This window comes from Centruroides sculpturatus, unplaced genomic scaffold (assembly GCF_000671375.1).
Source record: "Centruroides sculpturatus isolate CEXI.00-Female unplaced genomic scaffold, Cexi_2.0 scaffold65, whole genome shotgun sequence".
In the NCBI taxonomy this organism is placed as follows: Eukaryota; Metazoa; Arthropoda; class Arachnida; order Scorpiones; family Buthidae; genus Centruroides; species Centruroides sculpturatus.
Genome location: NW_019384327.1, coordinates 1,245,524 through 1,268,412, shown reverse-complemented (window position 1 = coordinate 1,268,412; position 22,889 = coordinate 1,245,524). Strand labels below are relative to the sequence as shown.

General features: G+C 31.2%; 2 protein-coding genes and 1 pseudogene across 5 annotated transcripts in view; 1 reads left to right on the top strand and 2 right to left on the bottom strand.

Annotated features, from left to right (window-relative positions):
- The first annotated feature begins 425 nt into the window (after positions 1-425).
- LOC111628541 lies at positions 426-3,794 on the top strand (annotated as a pseudogene).
- A 1,010-nt stretch (positions 3,795-4,804) lies between these two features.
- Positions 4,805-5,713, bottom strand: LOC111628124. Its single transcript, XM_023371851.1, has one exon. The coding sequence runs from the start codon at positions 5,444-5,446 to the stop codon at positions 4,982-4,984; it is 465 nt and encodes a 154-aa protein (XP_023227619.1). The 5' UTR covers positions 5,447-5,713; the 3' UTR covers positions 4,805-4,981.
- Positions 5,714-7,222: 1,509 nt separating this feature from the next.
- Positions 7,223-22,889, bottom strand: part of LOC111628509 — a 125,517-nt gene continuing 109,850 nt past the window's right edge. For 3 of the 4 annotated variants that reach the window (XM_023372315.1, XM_023372323.1, XM_023372333.1), the window contains 4 exons: positions 21,737-21,861; positions 15,229-15,409; positions 11,731-11,820; positions 7,224-10,594 (listed from right to left, as the gene is read on the bottom strand). In XM_023372315.1, coding sequence (XP_023228083.1) covers positions 7,767-10,594; positions 11,731-11,820; positions 15,229-15,409; positions 21,737-21,861 — 3,224 coding nt within the window. In that variant the 3' untranslated portion in view covers positions 7,224-7,766. Of the gene's footprint in view, positions 10,595-11,730; positions 11,821-15,228; positions 15,410-21,736; positions 21,862-22,889 lie in introns of all 4 variants that reach the window. The other variant, XM_023372338.1, reaches the window with a different exon arrangement.

Below are 22,889 nucleotides of genomic sequence, written 5' to 3'. Positions count from 1 at the left end.
AGGGTCTGGTCACCACTACGATGAGCGGCAACGGAGACCACTCGCCCACTCTGGAGTGGACTTTCCACTCTCGCTTCTACTTAACCTTTTCATAGCGTCGACATCGGGCTCGATGACCAATTAGTGCTTACTGAACCGTAGCACTATGCAAATGTATGGGGCGTGATTCCCGGCGACCAATTAGCGATCACCAGCCGTAACGTTATGCAAATCTGTGATTCCCAAGCCATAGTCTTATGCAAATCATGCCGTGTGTTGTGATTGTCTGCTGACCAATCAGTGGCTGTACTTTCAAAAAGCCAACGGCCACTTTCAACCATCTGTCGATGACTGTTACGACTAAAATAAAACTTTGCTAGGTCTTACTTTCAGGGGGAGGTCTTGTATTTCGCAATTCAGCAAAACCTGTGCTAGGTCTTATTTTCTGAGGATGTCTTATTTTCGGGGAAACACGGTAGGTGATAAGGTGTTATACATCATATAATGTATTTAGCTATATATGTGATATTTCGTTGTAATAAAAATTTATACAAGATATATACAGTTTTTAAAAGAGTCGCGGGTTGGACATGGTGGCTCTAAGTTATCGAAAATACCTTTTCGTAAGAAGAAAATTGTTTTTACGAAACAATTAAGAAGCTAGATTACTTACTGCGTGTTAAAATAATGTAAACAGAGCTTTAATTGATTTGATTTGTAAGAGGAGAGTTCCACGCTTTGACTGATTCCAATTGTAATTTGTTGCTATTCCATAAAAGTAAGATCGAAGGTAAGTTCATATTTCTGTATAGAATATTACTTAAGAAAAATATTGATCATTGCTGATTGTGTCTTTGACTATTTACGAAATATCGAACAAATTTGATTGATACTTCAATCTTATTTCATTCAACCGGCTAATTGAAAACATGGGATTTGACTGAACAACGCAACTTAAGATTATGAAATGCAGGCGGGGACGTCTATTTCCATTTTGTACGAAATGGAGATAGATGCTCCCATCCACATTACGTATAATAAATGATCATATTTCGAGACGGATTTGCAAAATAGATCTTCACAAACGGACTAAAAGAGTGAAGATTCAGTATCGACTTTATGAAAAAATGGAATATAATTAAATAGTTCTCACATCTGTTGCGGCGTGTAAGAAAAGTAACTCGAATAAACTTAGAATGCTTCTTGAATTTCATAGAAACGGCGTAATTTTATGCTAAAGCATGAATTAGCATCCACTATTGATCAGTAGGATGCTAGATGATAAATATAGAAGAGTTTTTTGATGAAATTTATTATATGTAGTGATGTCACCTGATAAAATTTCGATTATCTCATCATTCGACAATGGATTGGTTTCCGTTATTTCAATATTTCATGATTCTGTAGCTAGATACAGTTCAAACAAATCTCTTTGTTAAATTACTTTGTGTGTGTGGTATCAAATACCATTAAATCGATTACAAACGATTTTAAATATTTTTGTACAAAAAGTGAAATAGTATTATTCTTCAAACAAAAACTAAATGAATCCTTCTAGTATAATAGATTAAATATTGAATTAATCAAGATTAAATTGCTTTTATTTAATTAATTATACACAATAAGATAATAATTGATTATTTCTTTTCAGAAATGTCTAGTTTCTTCCAAGATCAAATCAAACGTCAACATTCTAAACGCCCCATCGCTCGGTTAAACGAGAATATATTTAAAAGATTGGAACCGAATCGTATAAACTTCAAAGCTACAGAATCTCTCCTCAATCATCGACCTCACACAGTTTTAGAAAAATTAAAAAAAAAAAAAAAAAACTGTAACAAATCACAGAATAAGGTTGTTATGCTTAACGTCAACAATAAGAACGTATCTTCCAACAAAAATGCCAAAACTCTGAAAGCATCCATTTTCAATGAAGAAGAGACAAAAGTGATGGCAAAAGGAGTGCCAGCTTTAAGACCAAGCATGTTCTCTTTTGTTCCTCCGACAATTTATTTTGGAATATCCTCCGAAAAAATCTTGCCTTTACCCAAGGAGATTCAAAACAAATTATTATGGAAATTGTCTCCTATCATTCCAGGATTAGTCGCTAGCATCGTCCGTCGTTCCGGTTTTCGCTTAACTCAAGATACAGCTAAATGGATAGCGAGTTGGAGCGCGTATATTAAATTCGAACAGTTTAAACGTGTTAGCATCAATCAAAAAGTTAACCACTTTCCTGGTAGCTATCATCTTGGCAGAAAAGATTGCTTGTGGTTAAATATAGCCAAGATGCAAAGTACTCACGGAGAAATGGTGTTTTCTTTTATGCCAGAAACTTACATCTTGCCACAGGATTTGGCAAAATTACAAAGAGTTTGGAAAGAAGAATCTCACTTGATCAGATGTGGATCGTTAAACCTCCAGCTTTATACGGAGGAATTAATATTAATGTTATATGCAAATGGTTGAGGTTCCCACAGACTCTCCCGTCATGATTCAGAAGTATAATATCACGCCCTTTTCTTATCAATAGGAGTAAATTCGATTTAAGACTGTACGTTTTGATTACTAGTTTCAATCCTCTCCGACTTTATATCTTCGACAACGGATTATTACGATTTGCTTCGAAGCAGTATTGTAGTGACTTAAAGTATATCAAAGAAAAGTTTATGCACCTAACTAACTACAGCATCAATCTCAATAGTCCGTCATACAAGCCTAACGAAAACGAAAAGTTATGCCAAGGACCTATTTGGTCACTTCAATCATTCTGGGAGTACAGTACTTGAAAAGTAAACGGGTCAACACGGAACGTCTATGATGGGCCATCACGGACATCGTGATTAAAACCATAATCAGTTCAGAAGATGTCATCGGTAGGATGGTCCAAGTATTCAGCAAAAGCAGATATTGTTATTACGAATTGTTCGGCTTCGACATTCTGTTGGATAATAACTTAAAACCGTGGCTTTTAGAAGTGAACATCTCTCCGAGTCTTCATTCTAACACTCAACTCGACATTGATATCAAGGAACAGTTAATTAAAGACACGCTTAACACAGTAGGATTTCATATCCCAAACAATATCGACATCCCGCCGAGATCGGAAAGAGAAATAATGAAAATGCTGAATATAAAACCCGATAAAGGGACTAAGTTATGTATAAATCACAATCTTCATTGCGCGATGTTATGCCAAAACGAAAAAACGAAGCAGATGAAGTACTGTACGTAGAAAAAACTGGAGTGGCTGTTTTCAGATCAATTTTGAATGATTTGACGACTTCTCATAGAAAGTGAAGATGAATTGGCTCGTTTCTTCGTATTTTCCCATCTAAAACGTCATCCGTCTATCTAAAATACCTCAAAAAACTAAAATATTACAATCTCTTACTCGACATTTGGGAAAAAAAGATTTTAAGACACAGAAAGAACGGAATCCAAGTATTGAAGACTCTGCAATGAAGGAATTCATCTACAATGTGGCAATTCCCCCAAAAATGACATCCTTAAAGTTTCTAATATTTCCCTCCCCGCCCAACAAAAGAATCAGAAAAAAACTTTACTTTTCGTAGTCTTAAGAATTTAAATCGAATGAAAAACGAAAATGTGCCGTTTCGATTTTCGAAGGAAAACGCAATACAAGGAACTTCTTTGCCTTTGTTAAAAGCAGATGATTCGGAAGAAAAATTCAAACTGTAACTAATAATCACGAATAATACGCAGGACAATTTGCCATCGATTCATATTTTAGTAAAATATATTTTGTGTGTGCAAATTCTACATTTTAATCCATTTGCAAAATTTTGTAATAAACACGTAATCTTTATCTTATAAATCTTTTCCTTTATTTTTGTGTAATGTTGTCTGAATATTTCAATATTTTTATTTATTTTCCTTAAGGTAAATTCATATTTATATCATAAATTGATTTTAACTTAATATTTATACACTCATGTTTGTGAAAATTGCAACACCATGAAGGAATTGTGCAAATTGAACCAAACTTACAGGAAATGTAAAATCTTCGGATAATTCTTGATGTTTAACAACTATTTTCCAGTCTAATACATTTAACAGATCTAAGTCTTCGAGTAATTGTTCCGATATGATTTGATATCTTAAAAGTGAATTTAAATTTAATTTTAGAGCATTTTTTCTAATAAACTCATTATCTAAATTTTGAAATCGAGATATAGCATCCCAATCCACTTTATTTTTATATTCTTGAATAAATTCAGAAGATAATCTTTGATGTGTAGAGATGAGTTTCCAATTAACCTTATCTTCATGTTGTCTTATAAAATTTTCAGAGAGACTTTGATGTTCTGATATTTTTTTCCAGTTAACTCTATCTTTAAATTCATTAATAAAAAATTCAGACAATTTTTGTGTACGAAATATTGAATTCCAATTAACTTGAGATATAAGTCCTCTTATAAAACGTTCTGATAACTTTTGAAATATTGAAATCAAATCCCAGTTAACTTCATCTTATTCTCTTATTAAATCTTCTGGTAAATTCTCTNTAAAATTTTCAGAGAGACTTTGGTGTTCTGATATTTTTTCTATTTCACTCTATCTTTAAATTCATTAATGAAAAATTCAGACAATTTTTGATTATGAGATATTAAATCCCAATTAACTGTATCTTTAAATTCTCTTATAAAACGTTCCGATAACTTTTGAAATATTGAAATCAAATCCCAATTAACTTTATCTTTAAATTCTCTTATAAAACGTTCTGATAACTTTTTAAATATAGAAATCAAATCCCAGTTAACTTCATCTTTTAATTCTCTTATTAAATCTTCTGTTAAATTCTCTCGTTTAGAAAAATCATCCCAATTGATAGCCCTCTTTATTCTAGAGTCCATTTATATAAGAAAAAAAATCAATCTCTTTGTATTTTATAATGACCTAATGCTAATGTCTTAATTCCATCCTCTAATATATATCTCTTATCATCATGTGGTGATAACACCTTCTTGTTAACTTCTATTTAATAAAGTTCATGTTTCTTGCTTCTAATTAGATTCATTGTTCGGGAGTGTTCTGTTTTATTATACAAACAGTTTTTATAATCATCAAATGATATCCTATTTTTAACAGCACATTTCTTTACTCCTTTTGATTTCTTTGAAACCTGATCTACTTTTAAGGCATACATTTTTGCTCTTAAACCAACAAATTCTCTCATTATTTTTCCATTATTTTCATCCTTCATTTTACCTAACACCTTCTTATTAACTCTCGGTATGCCATATTGATTATTCTCGGGATAATCGGATGTATCAAAGTAATCAATCATTCCCTTCATATCCTGATAAATATTATCTGTTTTTATATCATATATATAACTGTCCGTATCCTGATATAACAATTTTATGTTATCTCCGTATTTAGGTTTCATCACATTATAGTGAAAATCATACATCAAATGCTTCGAAAGATCTAATATGCTCATTCCCACATAGATGGGTTTATTAAAGACTATTTTTTTTTCTTATACATGTGAATAGCACATAGGTTTTCAGTAAATATGGTTTGATGTTTAAAGTTCGGCTTAGCGATTAATTTTTCTACTTTTTTTGCGTCACAACATAATCTTATGTCAACACGATTTCTTATATTTTCCATTGTCTTTCCAAACACAGTGTTGTTCATTAGTTTAAAAAAGTCCTTTTTGAAATCATTAGTTGCTTTAGTTTTCATTTCTGTATTCAGATCTATGTATTTCTTTAACCCAGNTCACAGATGGCACTTCTGTCGGTAAGCACGGGATCAACTTCATTTTCTTAAATGGGAACTCGTTTTTATTGAGCAAACTGAATCTTCATTGAAATTAAACTTTTATTTAAAAGATTTTTCCAAAGATATACTAAGAAGTTATGGGCATTTGAAATTTTATGGGCCACACCATGCACATATAAATCTAGATATCTGAAGTTCATTGAAGGAAAACTGCTAAAAAAAATATCATTAAAAGACTGTTATGTAGTGAAAAAAGTATAATTAAACGATTTTTTTTCAAAGAATGAACTTATACAAAACTAATGCCAGAGTATTAAAACCATCAAGCTTGTGATAAAGAAAAGTTGATCTTGATTCACCAAATAATAGCTTTCTAATGAATTTTTTAACATCTTTCTTTTCAGTGAATATCACAGACATCCATAGATACTCATGTGTAGTGTGGAGGCCATATAAAACTTCAACCGCTCATAACTTTCTGTAAGTGTATCTTTTGAAAAATTGTTTTAGATAAGTTATTTTTGAAGATTCGGAATATGCAATAAAACTGGGGGTTCCCATTTAAGAAAATTAAGTTGATCCCTTTTCTACCGATTAGAGCACAATCTATGACAAAACCAATATACTTCAAGAGAGCTACAGAATAGGGCTAACATTTTTGGTTCAATGATTTTTTTAGTAGGATGTGTATTTTTTGAGTTATTCCATTGGATTGATTAAAATGCTCTACCTTGTATACAGAGCTTAAATGCATTATATGTATGACTACTACTTTGCAACTATACATAATTTCACTCAATGTGCAATATTAAATCAGAAAAAATTATTATTATATCAAGATTTTTAATTGAAGAAAAATTTGTGAACACAACATAATACCCACAAAATTGATGGGTTAACTTGACCTTATTTAATAACCCAGGCATATTTAAAATATAACTAAAATCAAGCATTTGTATTTTGTTCCCATGTTTATTTGATAAATATGGGAGACAAAATTAACAATTAAATCTGTATTATTACTTTTTCATTTTGTTGTTTTTTTATTCTATAATATTCATAATAGCTGCTAATCTGACAGTAAGTAATTAGAATTGAATGTGAAATACAATTTTAAAAGTAAAAATGTATATGAAAAAACAAACCAACTAATGAAAGGTGTTGATGAACATGAAATGTACTGTACATATTAGTTTAATAAAGAAATCTCTTGGTCAACTTTCAAATTAAATAATTGTGGTTTGATAAATCATTTGAAATAATAGCAAATTAGTAGATATTAAGAATATTACATAATTAAATCTGTATTTTTAATTGATAAAAGAGTATGATTAGATATGGAATAATTTACTGATTAGCGTAGAAAAAATAAAAGACAAAGTTATAATAATTTCAAAATCACATAGTGACACACACTTCAAGACCAATGAATAAGTTATTTTTATGTTAAGAGTGAAATAAAGTTGTATTTTTATAAATGTTACAATTAATTATTATTTGATACTGTACTCATCTTTAGACACTTTATTAACAATCAGATTAGATATCTATGGTTGTTATATATATATAATGTGTTTATATATATATATATATATATTTATATATATATGCACTTTCTACATTTTAAAAAATAACTGGTCCATCAACAACACAATGACAGTTACCAAGAAGTTTTTATCTGTACAACCGATAATAAGTACAAAGATTTTTGTACTCTTTTTATATTATACAGCTACTGCTCAAGCAATACCGAACGCACACGATACAATATGTTTTATAGGATGAAACTATCTATGTTGATCAATGGGCAGTAACTATACATTCTTTGTGTCACAGAGACTGAGTAAAATTGAGATGGGTGATTTTAGAGTTCTATGAGAAAAATCAATTATTCCTTGAACTCATATTTCTTTGATTCAAACAGGCACATTGCTGCTTATGTAACAGTCAGCATTAGAGCATGAACTGCATTTGCTGCATATTTGCTGGCAGTGACATGATCTGTAAGTGAGATAACAATTCTCTATGCCAATTCATTTCTGGTACCTTTTCAATGATCTTTCCATATTCAAACGATGCCCGACTTGTTTCACCCCCAATCCCATTAGATCATTATTGTCCATGTTAGCCAATTTTGCACCCGTAATTCCAGCTTCACTGAATTTAATTTTATATTCTGGTAAAAAGAGACTATCTAGCCAATCTGATACATCAACACTATTCCATTCTCGAAGAGGTTTATGGCGAAACTCTCTTTTTACAGATTTTAAACGAGTAACTTCGTATTCTTTCTGATTCCTATGAATGGTATGATGGCTGCTGATAACATTAGTTGTCCCATTGGCTACGTGTCGTGGTGAACCGATTATTCTTGATGTCGTAGATGTTGGATAGGTATAGTCTACATAAGTGTAATTGATTGGAATATTTTCTGGAGAACTTGATCTTCCTGAAGAATCACTTGCAGAAGAAGAAAGTCTAGTTAAATTTGCACTTGAAATTCTGTTAGATGACGACTCATCACAGAATTCCGGTGGTGGTGCAATTGTCTCCAAAACAATATCTGAGACTTGATTTTCATTTGCTGGAACAGCAAACTCAGGAGGAGGAGGAACAAGCTCAGTGAAAACATCCACTTCATTTACAGCTGCTAGAGCAAGGGAATCTACTTGAACTCGAATTAACTGAAGACTTTCTTCAATACTTTCACTCAATTTGGCACATTCTTCATTTTTAGTTGCAACTTTATCATGAGATTCTGTTGATAAACATTCCAGAAGATTTGAATGTAAAAGCTGATTATTGTACATTACATTTTTACTGTTCCAATGATGCATTTCAGATTCTATATGGTCCTTATTAAGTGATAGTTTTCTTTGTTCTGTAATTTTCATTGAAGGCAATTCTTGTTTGAGTTCTTTTCCCATAACTTGATTGGGATCACATTGAGATTCTATATCTGAAGATACACCACTAGAACTATTATCTGCTTTTTCAGCATCGTCATGGAAAAGATCATGTGGACAGGATAATGAAGTTTTTAAACAGCGAGTTTCATGATTTTCTACAGAAGAAATTTTGTTCATTTGTGATCCAGTAACTGCCATGCGTAATCCTTCTCCTTTTTTAAGATTTGGAGAATTAGATGCCATTTCACTTTTCTTTTCAAAAACATGAATATTTTCTCGTACAGTTCCTGATACTATTTCTATATCTTGAGATTTAGTCTCTTCAACTGATTCCATATTTCTGTTTAACTCTTTTAACTTTTCTGAAACTGGATGCCTGTATTGAACTTTTGGTGAATTTCTTTCAGAATTAATGTTACATTCATCTTGTATTGATTGATATATACTTTGAGATTCTTTAACATTATGATCTGTATCTGTATTAATTTTATCACATGACTTCTGACTGGATTTTAAAATTTCTCTGGCTTCTTGAATAGCTCTTTTGGCTTCTGTATGAGGGCTAATTGGTTTTTGTTCTTCTTCAGTTCGTTCTTGTGAAGCTGCTGTGATTTGCAGTGTGTCGCCTTTACCAAAAGTTGATAGATTACAACCTTTATCTACAGAAGTTGGAATATCATCATCACTACTTTCATAATCTGGTTCTGGAATAAATGGTTCATGAGGCTTTGACCTTAGTGGTGCATAATGTTGAGGACTATTGACTTCTGATTCTTCCACTTCAAACTTTGACATATAGGAATTATTCATAGTAGATTTTCCTTTGAGAGACTTTAACGTTCCTTTATCAGAAACACTTCCACTATCTGATGATACTGAATCTCTTTGCCTGCTAGATATTCGAAAAGCTGAACAGGGAATGTTGGAATCACCACTTGTTTCTGTTTCTGAAGGAGTGCTTTGAGACGGATTTTTATTTGTTGGTATTTTTGGTGGAAGAGAATGAGACCTGAGACTTGAGCCACCTCCAATTCTTCTATGATGTAAAAGTTCACTTCGTAAACCCATTGATTTCTTTTTATAACCAACACTCATTACAACTTCAGGCGAGGCATAGAGTTTGGCACTGTCACCTGGCCGGAAACTAGACATTACTGTTGATTTGTGCTCACGAATTACATGCACATTTGCATATTCACCTAAAGCACGTGATACATCTACTTTGATCACTTGTCCAATAGGAGGTGGTGGAGGGGGATGAGATGGAGGTGGACAACTACTCCTTGCTGGTTGACTAGCTTTTTCTCTTTTAGTAAGAGGAAGAGTTTGTGCATAAATCTGTGAACTGTCTTCTTTGAATACAGATGTTCCACTTTTTAGTTTATCATAAACTTCTTCTATAGATTTCCAAGAATCTGTATAATAAGACTGATCATAATCTACACGATCATTTGTTGGTTGATCTGACAATGAAGAATGAAGTGGATATGCCCATGAATGCCTATTATTTTTCATACAGAGGAACTGTATATCATCTTGACTTTGACTGGTCTTTTTAGATTTATCAGTATTGATTTCTGTTTCATAAACATCAGTATTTAAATCTGGAGTACTATGATATTCTTTATGAAGCTTTCCAAAGGCATCAATTAATTTATTTCGAGATGCACGAGACCGTTTCATAGCTGCAACACTACCGTACACTCTGGGAGTTCTACAGGACATATGTGACATAGTTGCATATTTCTGATGTTCACCAGTCTGACGAGAAAAAAAATCTTCCAACTCAGCAGCTGTGATACGGCGAGAACTCGGTCGAGAACGGATGGATGCAATTTTTGGAGTTACACTCTCTGTTACTTTGCTTTGCTTATTTGGAATACTTTCAATTGAACTGCTTTTAGTTGATCTGCCTTCAGAATCATATTCATTTAAAGTTCGATCTAAAGCTTCTGAAAATAAAACAAATGCTTATATATATGTACTGTACATACTGTGTATAAACAATAATTTGAAAAATTGAAATAGTTACAGCAATTATTATTACTTTTAAATAAATTAAAAACAAATTTTTAGAATACATCATTTTGCCAGCAGTGAAATTTGCATAAAATTTGAACACTGATAATTATCAAATAATTACTATTAAAATTATATTAACAGAATTTTATATTGAAATTTCTCCAAGTTAAATTCTAAATATGCAGACATTTTTGTCAGAAAATAAATATTTTACAGGTAATATATGAATTTTCAATTTTAAAAATCTGACCATAAAAATGAAGAAATACTATAATATAATAATTGTAATGCAAAAATATTCTTAATAAGCAAAATCTAAGATGGGCAGATAGTTGTCTGATACAAACACAAACTCTAAAATGTGAAACTAACAGCTATAGTCAGTCCTGTTATTTAGAATTGGATTTTTTAAATGTAAATCTCATTTATATGATAAGTAAATACTGTCTTACTCTAGTTTAAATTCTATGAAAAGTTATATAAAATTACTGTTATAATTTAATAGTATTAAAAATACTTTAATGAAAATATATTATACTAAATTATAAAAAGGAATACATAAATTAACATACATAAGACTAAAACAAGAAAAATCATAAAATTCATGACAGCAAAATAAATTATATTCGGATAGATTTTTTATTGAAAAAGAGAATAGAAAACATCTATTCTCTTTTTCAATAAAGATATCTGAGTACAATTTATATATACTGTGGCCTAAACATATGCACTTAAGAAAAGTACAATACATCATGCAGCCTTAGGAGTTATTTTCTAAAATAAGATGTGACCTTCTGATTGGAATAAAAGTGGAAATCTTTTTTAAAGCTCTTCCATTAGATTTCTGTGTATGTTTTATCGATTATTGTACTCTTTCATTTTATCAATTTACAAACTTCCTTCACGTAAACTAGGAGATTGAGGAGAGACAAGGGAGTTGGTATATACATCTTTACATTAACTGCCTTCATTCATTTGTAATATATACTTTAATTTAAATTACAATTACTTATTAACACATCAGATATCTATTCAGTTATTTACTGGTCTTTAAAAAAATACTTACCAATTTCTGCCAGTCCTGCAACCATTGATCTAGCACGTACTCTTCCTACAGATAAGGTTGTTCTTGGATCACGTTTAGGTGGAACAGGAGCTAAAGAAGAAAATACTGTTATTTCAATTCAAATTTTTTTATGGTGAATTTATTAGAGTAGAAACTAATTAGATATAAAAATAAATATAAATTATTTCTTTTAATTGTAAAGGCTGTACTTATCTCTGTACATTATATGATTATATATATAATCAACTTCACTATACTGTCACCCACGTAAAACACCAATGAATACTTATGAACAGATTATCCCTACAAACTCTGAAGAATCTTTAAATTACTAAATGCGTTTTTTTTCACTGTAAATAATATCATTATTACAAATCATACAACTTTCAAACTCCAAAATCAAACTTTGAATGTAAACTTTGTTACTTTAATTCTTACAAATAATTCTTATTTATTTGAGATCTTCAGTTTACCACATATTCAATTTACTGCCAATTTCAAGAGAGATCAAATGATGGTTCTAAATTGAGGTTTTATTCTAATTTAATTAAATCAGAGTTTATTTAATTCATTTATTTGATACAGCTTAAGTTGAGATCTAAAAATGCAGCAAATAAATAAGTATGAGAGCCTGGACTTCACAAAAAAATTATTTTTCAAAAGAAAAAAAAACATTGAGAATATGATTATAACAGGTGACACATCAAATGTGTCACCAGGAACTTATTGGACATGGAGATTTAGTTTACCAAAAAAGGGCAATGGAAGAAAGAGGGAGGATCCCAAATAAAAGGCAATGTCTGATGATGACATGGTGAGTTCATGGTGACAGAAGAGTCCATCATCACTGAAAATTCATCCATGCTGGAAAGTTGCACTAGTGCTTGGATACCTTACCGACACAGAAGATTCCTACTTAAGTGACGTTCCTCCCTCTGATGACCCTCCTGTTGTCTGAATAGTCCAAATAGCAAGAAATCCAGATCTTGCCAAATATACCAAGACTTTCCAGAGCCATCCATCAAACTTCCAAATCATCAATTCATCGTGTTGTGAACTCCAGTCTTTGACCTAATCAGTGTGGTCATATGCCATAATTTTGTAACGTATTTGTATATATTTTCCCATTCTTTCTCTTGTACTCTCCCTTCTGGAAACTTCTCTTTGTGGGTGGCAACTACCTGATTGAAAGACAAAAGGATTGGTTAGCCCGGAGGCACTAAAAGAAAGATAGAGGGGTCACTCTTGGCGGAGATGTTGAGCTGGGAGGATGTATTTCGTGGATATCATCAAGTCGATCTTGCATCGCCAAGAAGAGAGAAAGAGCAAGTAGGTCTAAGAGCAGACATGAGAGAAGAACCCTAGAAGTATACTAACATGAGAACCCCTCCAGAAGTTTATCAGGAAACCCAAAGAGAACAAGGAAAAGTTCAAACTCTATGATCTTCGGACTTCATGTCATCCAGCAGAGAGATCTAAGATACAACTTCAATCATAAGGCTATTAGCTAAGTTGGGTACCCATTCACATTCGGTTCTATCCTATCAAATACTCCTTCTATCCTTCCCTATAGAATAAGCAGTTCCTAGATAATTAGTTGTAAGTTTTTCGTGCTTAATTTTGTAATGCTGCATATTTTTATAAACCGTTCCTTTGTCGCAAGATTTTGGGTTAACGTTCCTGTCCGAGTTAACATTGTAGACATTTTGTTCAAGGAGTTGTCGTAATCCAAACAAAATCCTGTAAATTTATTGAATACTGGTGAAAAATTAAAGAATTTCCTTTGTCTTATCATTTCTCTTTTTTAGACTCATTTTTCACCACATGCATATACAACATCAGCAACGTAGCGCATTCTCAGATCTTTACCAGGTATCTACATAAACTCTCTCTCTCAAGACTAGAACTCACAAGGATAGTTAATATTATGTACAAAGCCTTTAATACAAAATATTAACTTTATAAAATATATAAATGGATAACCATAATGTTCAACCTTTCAACTATAAACAGCCTATGTTTAGCCTAATTGTAAATAGCTTATAGTTAATAAATGGATATTTGTTATTGTTAAAATTGTGTTTAGTGCACTTCCTTAAAACATGCTGTCTCTCATGTCACCTCCATCCAATTGCCTAAATACATGATTGTTCATGCAAAAAAGGTTTCTGTGTCTGTCCTTAAGACACAGTGTTGTCAGTCCTGATGAATTTAACATTTTATTATAACCTTTGTTCAAGAGTTTTAGTTAAAAGATACACATGTATAACTAGCTAGAATCTAAAATAATTACAAGAAAATAAAATACAAAGTGATTAAAAGTCTCTAAACATAGATAAAAGATTCACTCTATTATGCAATCATTTATAACTTACAGAATATGATATGTTTGAATTTTTTATTTACATGTGAATACATGTGAATGCGTTCCTCTTACTCGTGACAAATGTGTTTATGATGTGTGAGTCCAATGAGGTACAATGTCAAAATTTGATAGCTCAAGTTTATAACAATAATATGAGTGCTCCAGTAAACCAGATTTTCATGTATGAAACCATAAAAAGTTTCCACAGCCAATTTTGAATTATGTAGTAAAATAATTGAACATTGGCCAAACAACAAGTAACACTTCAGGATCTGTAAAATCATCAAAAAGATGCCTATAGAAAAGCATCAAGTTTGAAAACAGTTGATGTATAAATGAAATTGAGCATAAAACTTGCTCATCATATGAAATTTCTCTTTATGCAAAAAAATTATGAAATCAACCAAAGTATTATTGTCAAGTTGAAATGAAACAGCAGCAGCAAGATAGATAGAAATATCATGGCCACAAACTGCCAGAAAATTCAGTTTTTCATATTATTTATGATGATGAATCTTATTTTCTGATTGAAAGTTCCATTAAAGCTGAATTGTATACATGAAATAAAAAAATCTCTCTCCTGAAATAAAATATAAGTACTAAAAATTTTCAAAAACTAAAGTGTCTTTGGATTGTGCATCAGCAAAAAGTTATTCAGAACTTTATTTTGTGCCTGCAAATTTTATTCTGGTTGCCAAACTCAACTGAATGTATTCAATCTAAATTGAAGCCATTTATTATTAAAAAAACTACTAAAATAATTGTTATATCTTTAAGCCTATAAAAAAAATCTTGGGTAAGAATGGATTCTCTTTCTTTTGCTAGAAGAAAGAGAATCCATCTAAAGTAATCCAGTTAGCCCTAAAGATTTTGGGCTCATTCCTACTTTATTTTGCAGAATATGACACACATGCACTTAAACAAGAGCAAATGCTTGCTATTGTGAAAGTAGAAAAGGCTTGGGTTATATGAAGCCTCTCCTACTTTCATAATAATGTTTAAAATACTGCACCATCTTCATTTATATTGTTGTAAATTTTTAATTTGATACATCTGAAGAAAAATAATTTACAAGTCTACCAAATAAAAAAATAGTTTTCTCAACATACATAATGTTCTATATTCATTTTTACCTTTTTTTGTTGATAATTTTCTTGGCAATGTTGCACATTGCCTTTGGTTGAATGCAGGTTTATCTATGTTACCTGCAGGTGGATTAACTGTTACAACTGTCATTGCAACTAAATCTCCTGAGTGTCTAATTATGGCTACAACATGTTCATGGGATGCTTGGCAAACATCTTGACCATTTATCTGTAAAAAATAAAAATATCTAGTTAATGAACATTTTTCAAAACACAGTTAACTTTAAATAAAGAAATATTGTCAATAACATTAATTAAAACTCACATTCACAATAATTTTAAAAAGGTCACATTTACTTCATCAGTTAGTTAATTTTAATGTAGTGTATTGAGAATATTTAAATAATCAAAAATGATTTAACTTGATTCAAATCAGATTAATGATAATTATTGAATTTAATGAAACATCAATAACTTTAAACAATCCTACAGAAAAAATTTTTTTATTACATTTAATGATAAAAATAAATAGATAAATTGTAAGTATTAATAGATTTTTTGTAAGTAACATTTCTGAAAAGAGTCATTTTGAATTTGACATATCTAAAAATATTTTTAAAAATTTATAGGAATAAAAACAGTTAAAAACAAGATATTCAGGTTATACAAATTTATGAAAACAATTAGATATTTAATTCATAAACCTAATTTAAAATTTCATAATTTCCATAGTATTCTCACTTTTTACAATGTTTTAAAAGTTACATGTACATGTACAGTACAAATAATACTTTGACTTATGTCAAATTTCACTTTACATTGATCAGCTAAAAATATATTAAAAACTTATACTGTAAATCACAAGAAGTTTTCCACAGATGATACAGAAATCAAATAACCTGTCTTAATTCTTAGCAGGCAATTAGGTCTTACACAAAATCAATTATTGACATAAATTTTCTCCTCTGAGATTTAATGTTACCTGTCTGACATACTATCAACTATTTTAATTTACTCTTCCATGTAACATCTGGCCAAATGGCTTTTATATATTAGATATGCCAATTTCTGGAAAATTCTATTGTTGTTCATAATAAGTGGTTTTGTGGCTTGGCTTGAATTTGTGTTTGTGATACATGTATATTAAGGGTGTCTCATTTTTAGTTACATTTGTGGCTTTTATATTTGTTCCAATGGCTTTTAAGAAAGTTTCAAGTGCTAGTGCTAGTGCAAGAGGAAAATGTTCTATGATGTCATTGGAAGATAAAGTGGTTATGATAAAACACCATGAAAACAGTGAAAAAATTTCTACATAGCACATTTATTTGGTCTGAGTCAGACGACAATATCAAAAATCATCCATAAGAAGGCACAAATTTTATCCCATATCAAGGATGATGCTCCAGGGCAGTGTTTCTCAATGAGGGCAATATCACCCCCATGTGGACATTTTTCCATGTTGAGGGGGTGATTAGTAACAATTTATATTTTGGGGGGTGAAAAACAATTTTCTGGGCGATATAGTAAAATATTATATTAAGAATAATTAGATATTTTATTTGTTATATCATACAATAATTAAACAAATAACATTATACTAGTCACTAGTCTATTCAATGCAGTACGAATTTGGCATAAGCCTTGGCCCTCGGCATCAGAATTTTGAAGTGAAGGGGGTGATACTGTACTACATTGAAGGGTGCGACGATTCATTAGAGGTTGAGAAACACTGCTCCAGGGGATGAAGAATACCATCATCAACAAGAAAAGAGGCAAGATCTTTGAAGAGATAGAATAGCTTCTTTCTTTATGGACTGAATGTCCGACTTGTCAGCATTTCCCCCTAAGCCAGATGATACTTCAGGAGAAAGCATTATTTCTGATTGGAGATCTCAAGAAAAATTATCCAGATAAAAAAGATGTAGATTTCAAGGCTAGTTCAGGTTGGTTTATGAGATTTAAGCCAGATCACAATCTTTCCAATGTCAGGATGAAAGATGAAAGTGCATCTGCCAACAAATTGGCACAGTCCAAATTTGCACCTAAATTAACCAAGATAATTGAGAAGAGTGAAAATTTGTTCAGGAATAAAATCCATAAGAATGAAATTAGTCTTAATTGAAAAAGAATGCCAGATTTTTTTTATATACAAGGAGAAGACAGCTTTTCCAGGCTTCAAGGTCTCAAAAGACCATTTGTTTCTTATGTTGGAAGGCAACTGTGAAGGTGACTTCAAGCCAAAGGATTTTATGCTCATGTATCATGTCTAAAATCCTTTAGCATTGATGAATAACTTGAAAGCATCTCTCCCATTTATATGGATGACAAATCAGAAGGCTTGGATGATGGTTATCATTTTTGAGGATTAGTTCTTCAACAATTTTATACCAGCAATGAAAAAATATTGTAAAAGGGCATTCCCTTTTAAGATAGTTTTCATTTTAGACAAATCTCCTAGTCACCCTCAAAATGTCATCAACTTTCACCCCAATGTTACCATTGTCTACCCACTCCCAATACCACCTCTCTTCTGCAATCAATGGACCAGGGGAGCATTGCCATCTAAAAGCACTTCTACATGAGGGGTATGCTATGGCAGGTTGTTGATGAAATAAAACTGGATGATGACATAACACTCCATGATTTCTGGAAGTCATATGACATCCACAAGGCCATCATTAACAAAAGCACTGTATAGAATGAAGTTTTGAGTATGGGTATGAACAACATTTGGAAGAAACTATGATCGCAATTTGTTCACAATTTCAAGGGCTTTGACAACATTGTTTGAACAAAGTCTTGGTAACACTGAGCAAATGAGCTCTAAATAGAGTTGGAAGAGGATGATTTCAATTCATTATTTGAGGCAGACAAGCAGCCCTTGTTGAACAAAGAATTGATGGATTTTTGTGAACAGCAGTGAAAAAGAGCAATAAGAGCCTGAACCATGTAATTTCACAATCAAAAAATGCAGCAGGCCTTTGCACACATCAAAATGGGTGTCACTATGTTTTAGGAGCTTGCAAAGCATTGAGCATTGGTATCTAAGATTATGGTACACAAGATATAACTTAAAAATACACATCCTACAAGAAAAATTATTAAACCAAAAATGCTACACTTTACAGGAGCCACAAGTTGGGGTTATTGGTTTCATCATAGATGATGCTACAATTAGTGAAAATGAGGTCAACTTTATTTTCTTAAACTGAAATGCTCATTTTTTTAATTACATATTGTGATTCTAAATCAAAAAACAAACTTTTTTCAAAAGATACACTTATCAGAAGTTACATGCATGAAGTGTTATGTGGCTGCCAAACAGTGCATACATGAATCTATGGCTATATGTAAAGATGAATAAAAAAGAATGAAAAATACTAAAAAAATCACTAAGACACTATCGTTATTTGGTGAAACCAAGATCAATGTCTTCTCTTTATCACAAGCTTGATCACTTTAACACATTATGGCACTAGTTTTTGCATCAGTCACTAATTAATGAAAAAGATAATTCTACCAAATCGATCAAAGTTCAACCTCTTCAACAGATGGATTGATATAAATGATATTGCACACAATAAAAATCCTTAAATCACAGTAAAAAAATTTAATATACAGTGGGTGATCAGTTAACAAACATAATCCGTTTCAAGACTTTGTTCACTATCCGAATTGTTCATTAACCGATTATCAATTTACCATAGATTTCTATGGGAATTTGATTAATCCATTCTGGAGACCCCTAAATATAAAAATTTATATACTTTCTTACTATGTTTATTTATATGTAATAATAAAAATACATATATACACAGTCTTGCATTTTTATCAGTTATGTTTTTTCTGTTTGTGGGGCATTAATTAAAGCATCTGTCCAATGTTGATTACTTTTCTCTCTTCAAGATTTTTCGGAAATAATTAATAGCATTGTAATTGTAGAGTAGGGTTTCTCAAACAAGATCTCAGTTGTTTTTTTAACCGAGGAAATTCTTCTCATCCTGAGAAATCCCGCAAACATCTTAAAAGTTCACTTTTTTATTTTATGTTAACGGTGAGGAAATTTTGCAAATAGAAAGTACAATTAACTCATAAGCTGTCAGAATACATTTGTATTTATTAATTTTAAACCTACTTATTAGTTTTTTTAATTTTTCCTCATTATGGAATGTCACAAATGGCAATAATCAATATGTAGCATTTATGTATTTGTATTTATTTGCAGTATTTGTGGCAGGACTCTGAAAATTCTTTACTTGTCAGATTCTGTAATATCTGGAATAATTGTGCTTATGCTGTCTTAATTTTTAACCATGCCCAGTAGCTTCAATAATTGCATAATGCCAGGTTATGCAAATTGAGCAAGGATACAAATGCATATGAAGTCTGCAAGTATGAAGTTTTTCTTCATAAACCTGGTTATTAAAGCCAAATGAATTGCCGAATTATTGAGCTATAAGCTTGATGCGGCCATTAAAGCAGCTGAGGTAGGCAAATCAAGAATATTAGAGAGCAAAAGAAGTTCTACAATCTTGAAAACGAACTAGAAATCTTCCAGGCTACAGGTGAAAAAAACACATAACATCAGTCTTCTCTGAAATGCATTAAAGATGATTCCACTAACATCAATTGAATTGGAAAGGGCATTCTCGGTAGCAAGACTTTTCATTACTAAAATAAGAATCAGATTGGCTGATTGGTGTATTGACCATCTTTGCTTTTTAAAATCTTATTATAAAAATTTACAATAATATAAATATATTATGTTTTATTTAAAAAACAAAAATTATCTTTTAAGTTAGAAGTTTGATCTAAGTTCATTTTTTTAAATTTTCAACTCAATTCAAAGCATTTTATTGTTATTGTTGTATGCAGTTTCCAGCAAACTTTAATAAATTTTTTCTATTTGTGAAAATTTCAATGTAATTCAAAGGTAATTTTTAATATGTATCTTAAACAGCATTATTAATATGATTTTGGAAGTTGCAAAACGTATTAAATTACTTTAAAAAATGAAAAATAATTATATTATTTGATTTCATGATATTTTGTATATCTTAAAAATAATTAATTCTGTCCCAGGATCCAGTTCAATTTTATCCCGGAATCCTGGGACACACAAAAGACCGGAAAATGAGAAACCCTATTGTAGAGATCCCTAAGCCTATTAACCTCAACCTGGTTTGGATGCCATTCTAAGACCATTGTTCTGACATCCTCCCACTTCAAAAGATCTTTAATAGCAGATGTCAGCATTAATCCTCTTTTTCAGAAGAAAACATATCTCGCCGAGTTTCTTGGTGTTCTTCTGATGACAGAAGAATTCTTGGCATTCTTCTGTCATCAGATCAGTTTCAGGTTCCATTATGAGCTCTTCAATGTTCTTTATTTCTCAGATGTGATTTTTGTTACTCCTTTAGCTGCTTGAATCTTCTTGAATATACTATATCTTTCTTAGATAAGATGAACAGGTCTACAGTAGGCTGCAGTTCAAAGCCATACTGCCCAGCAACATCAGACATCTCTACCTTTGCTATTATACTCTCACCTTTTGAAAATAAAAACTGATGCAAAACTTAATGAGTGCCTGCTTGATAGTCTCTACTATAAAAAATTTTTTCTGGCAGAAAAATAAAAGGCTAGAATTATAAGGGAGAGTTTCAAAGTTTGAAGAAATACTATCCAATCAGTAAATAATGGGCTGAGCATCAATGTCAACATCTCCTGCACTCCAAAAAGTTTTGAATTGTTGCCTGAAGACAAGGAAAGACCAATCAGTATTTATTATTTTACATCACTTCTTCTTGTGTTTGTTCTGTGAGATGTTTGTTGTCCAAACATAAAAATCTTTCACGAAAGTGTTCTTTATCCGATATGTTCATAGTCCAAACTGTTTGTTAACCAATCGCCCACTGTACTCAATTTTTGGACAAATGTTTTCAATCTTATACCAAGATCATCAGATCTCTTCAACATTCCAAAATTGGAATGCAATAAACAATGACATATTACAATTAGGGTAAAATATTCAAAACATAAATACATAAAAATATATATAAACTTAGCATGATGCAATTACAATTTAAAATACAAGAGAAATAGTTTACACTCAAATGACAACCAACAAATATCAAGTAGAAGAAATCTATTATGTCTGTTCTAAATGTGGATTATCATAAAAAGATTGCCATGTGTTCAAGATGTTCTTTTCATCTTTGAAATTAATACACTCTACCTTTATTTCAAATTTGAAAATAACTTTCATAACATAATAGTATGCACACTGGCTGGATACTACTGGATTAAAGATTTTTCTATAAATAATTTACAAAAATCCTAACAGATATGTATATGTATTAAGATTTGAAAAGAATTCCTTTATTTTCTAATTTTAATAGAGAATTTATAACAACATAACTTAACAGAATAGCAACAAAGATAAATTTAATTTGTCATCACTTGTGTTATTAAATAAAGTTATATTACATTATTCACTACAATGAATGAATTAATTAACTCATAAATAACAATTTCATTAACATATTAAAAAAAATACCTCTAACAAAAAATCTCCCTTTTTTAAACCAGCTAAATCAGCAATGCCACCTTTATCAACATCATCTAAATATTGGAGACTAGGCCAATATTCTGTTGGTTGTCTTTCCATTAATGGACTAGTAGCTGAAAAATAAAATATTTTATTATACATATTACTATTTTAGAAACAAGTCAATTATAAAAATAACTCATTAATATTGCTATTAATCATTTAAATAGTCAAACCTTGGTTTACAAACTTAATTCATTTCTAAAAGTTGTTTGGAAACTGATCTGTTCTCACACCAAAATGTGAGAACTGAGGGGGTTAGTTGTCCCCACTTACCGGCGGCTCTGTCAGAGGATGGCTTTATAGGAGGGCAAAATAAAATGAGTGGGGAAATTAATGAGTAAGTTGACAGGTTCCCAAATAAATACACAGGTTGAACAAGAATAACACATTTAATAAACAACTAAAAAATTGTACATATCAAAGGCAAAAGTGAAGAGTTACAAAAATCCTATTCTACATCACGACAATGATTCTTCTTTCATATGGAACATCTAATCTCTATTCTCTAAGTTAAATTAAGAGACGAGAGAGAGACCTCTCGGAGAGAGACTTCTCAGAGAGAGAGAGTATACAAATAGATATATAAAAAAAAAATACCTCTAAGTTCCCGATCCATAATATGGGTCGTTGGTAAAAACGTTCCTGGATCGTCACAGCAGTGATGGCAATATAGCAACAGATAGGGTAACGGTATGGGTCAGTAGATGTGGCAGTCGATGTCTGCCCTGGAGAGGTCCTCTTTGTGGACTGTGTCCAAGCCCTCTTTATACTATTTTTGAGGGTGTGAGAACTATGACATCATAATGATTTATACGCACACCTGTTCGTGTGTTGATGTCTGGATCTAGCTATTACGGACCACTGGCACAGAGAAGTTTGTTTAATTTATTGATATCAGTGTCTAGAAGATATGATTTTATAATATAAATTTCTATAGGTTTGACAGCTCTCATACATAAATTAACATTCAGCTGACAATAATTTCTGTAAACTGATCAACAATCTAGATATTGTTTATATTAAACGCCGCATTTGACTATGAACAAGGCGATTTATTGCTGTAACCACGTGTCACATGCAACCAAAGAGAAAGTAAAAA

Excerpts from the sequence above, each read along its gene's own strand:
- LOC111628124 (XM_023371851.1), bottom strand. The coding sequence starts at position 5,446 with ATGAGCATATTAGATCTTTCGAAGCATTTGATGTATGATTTTCACTAT.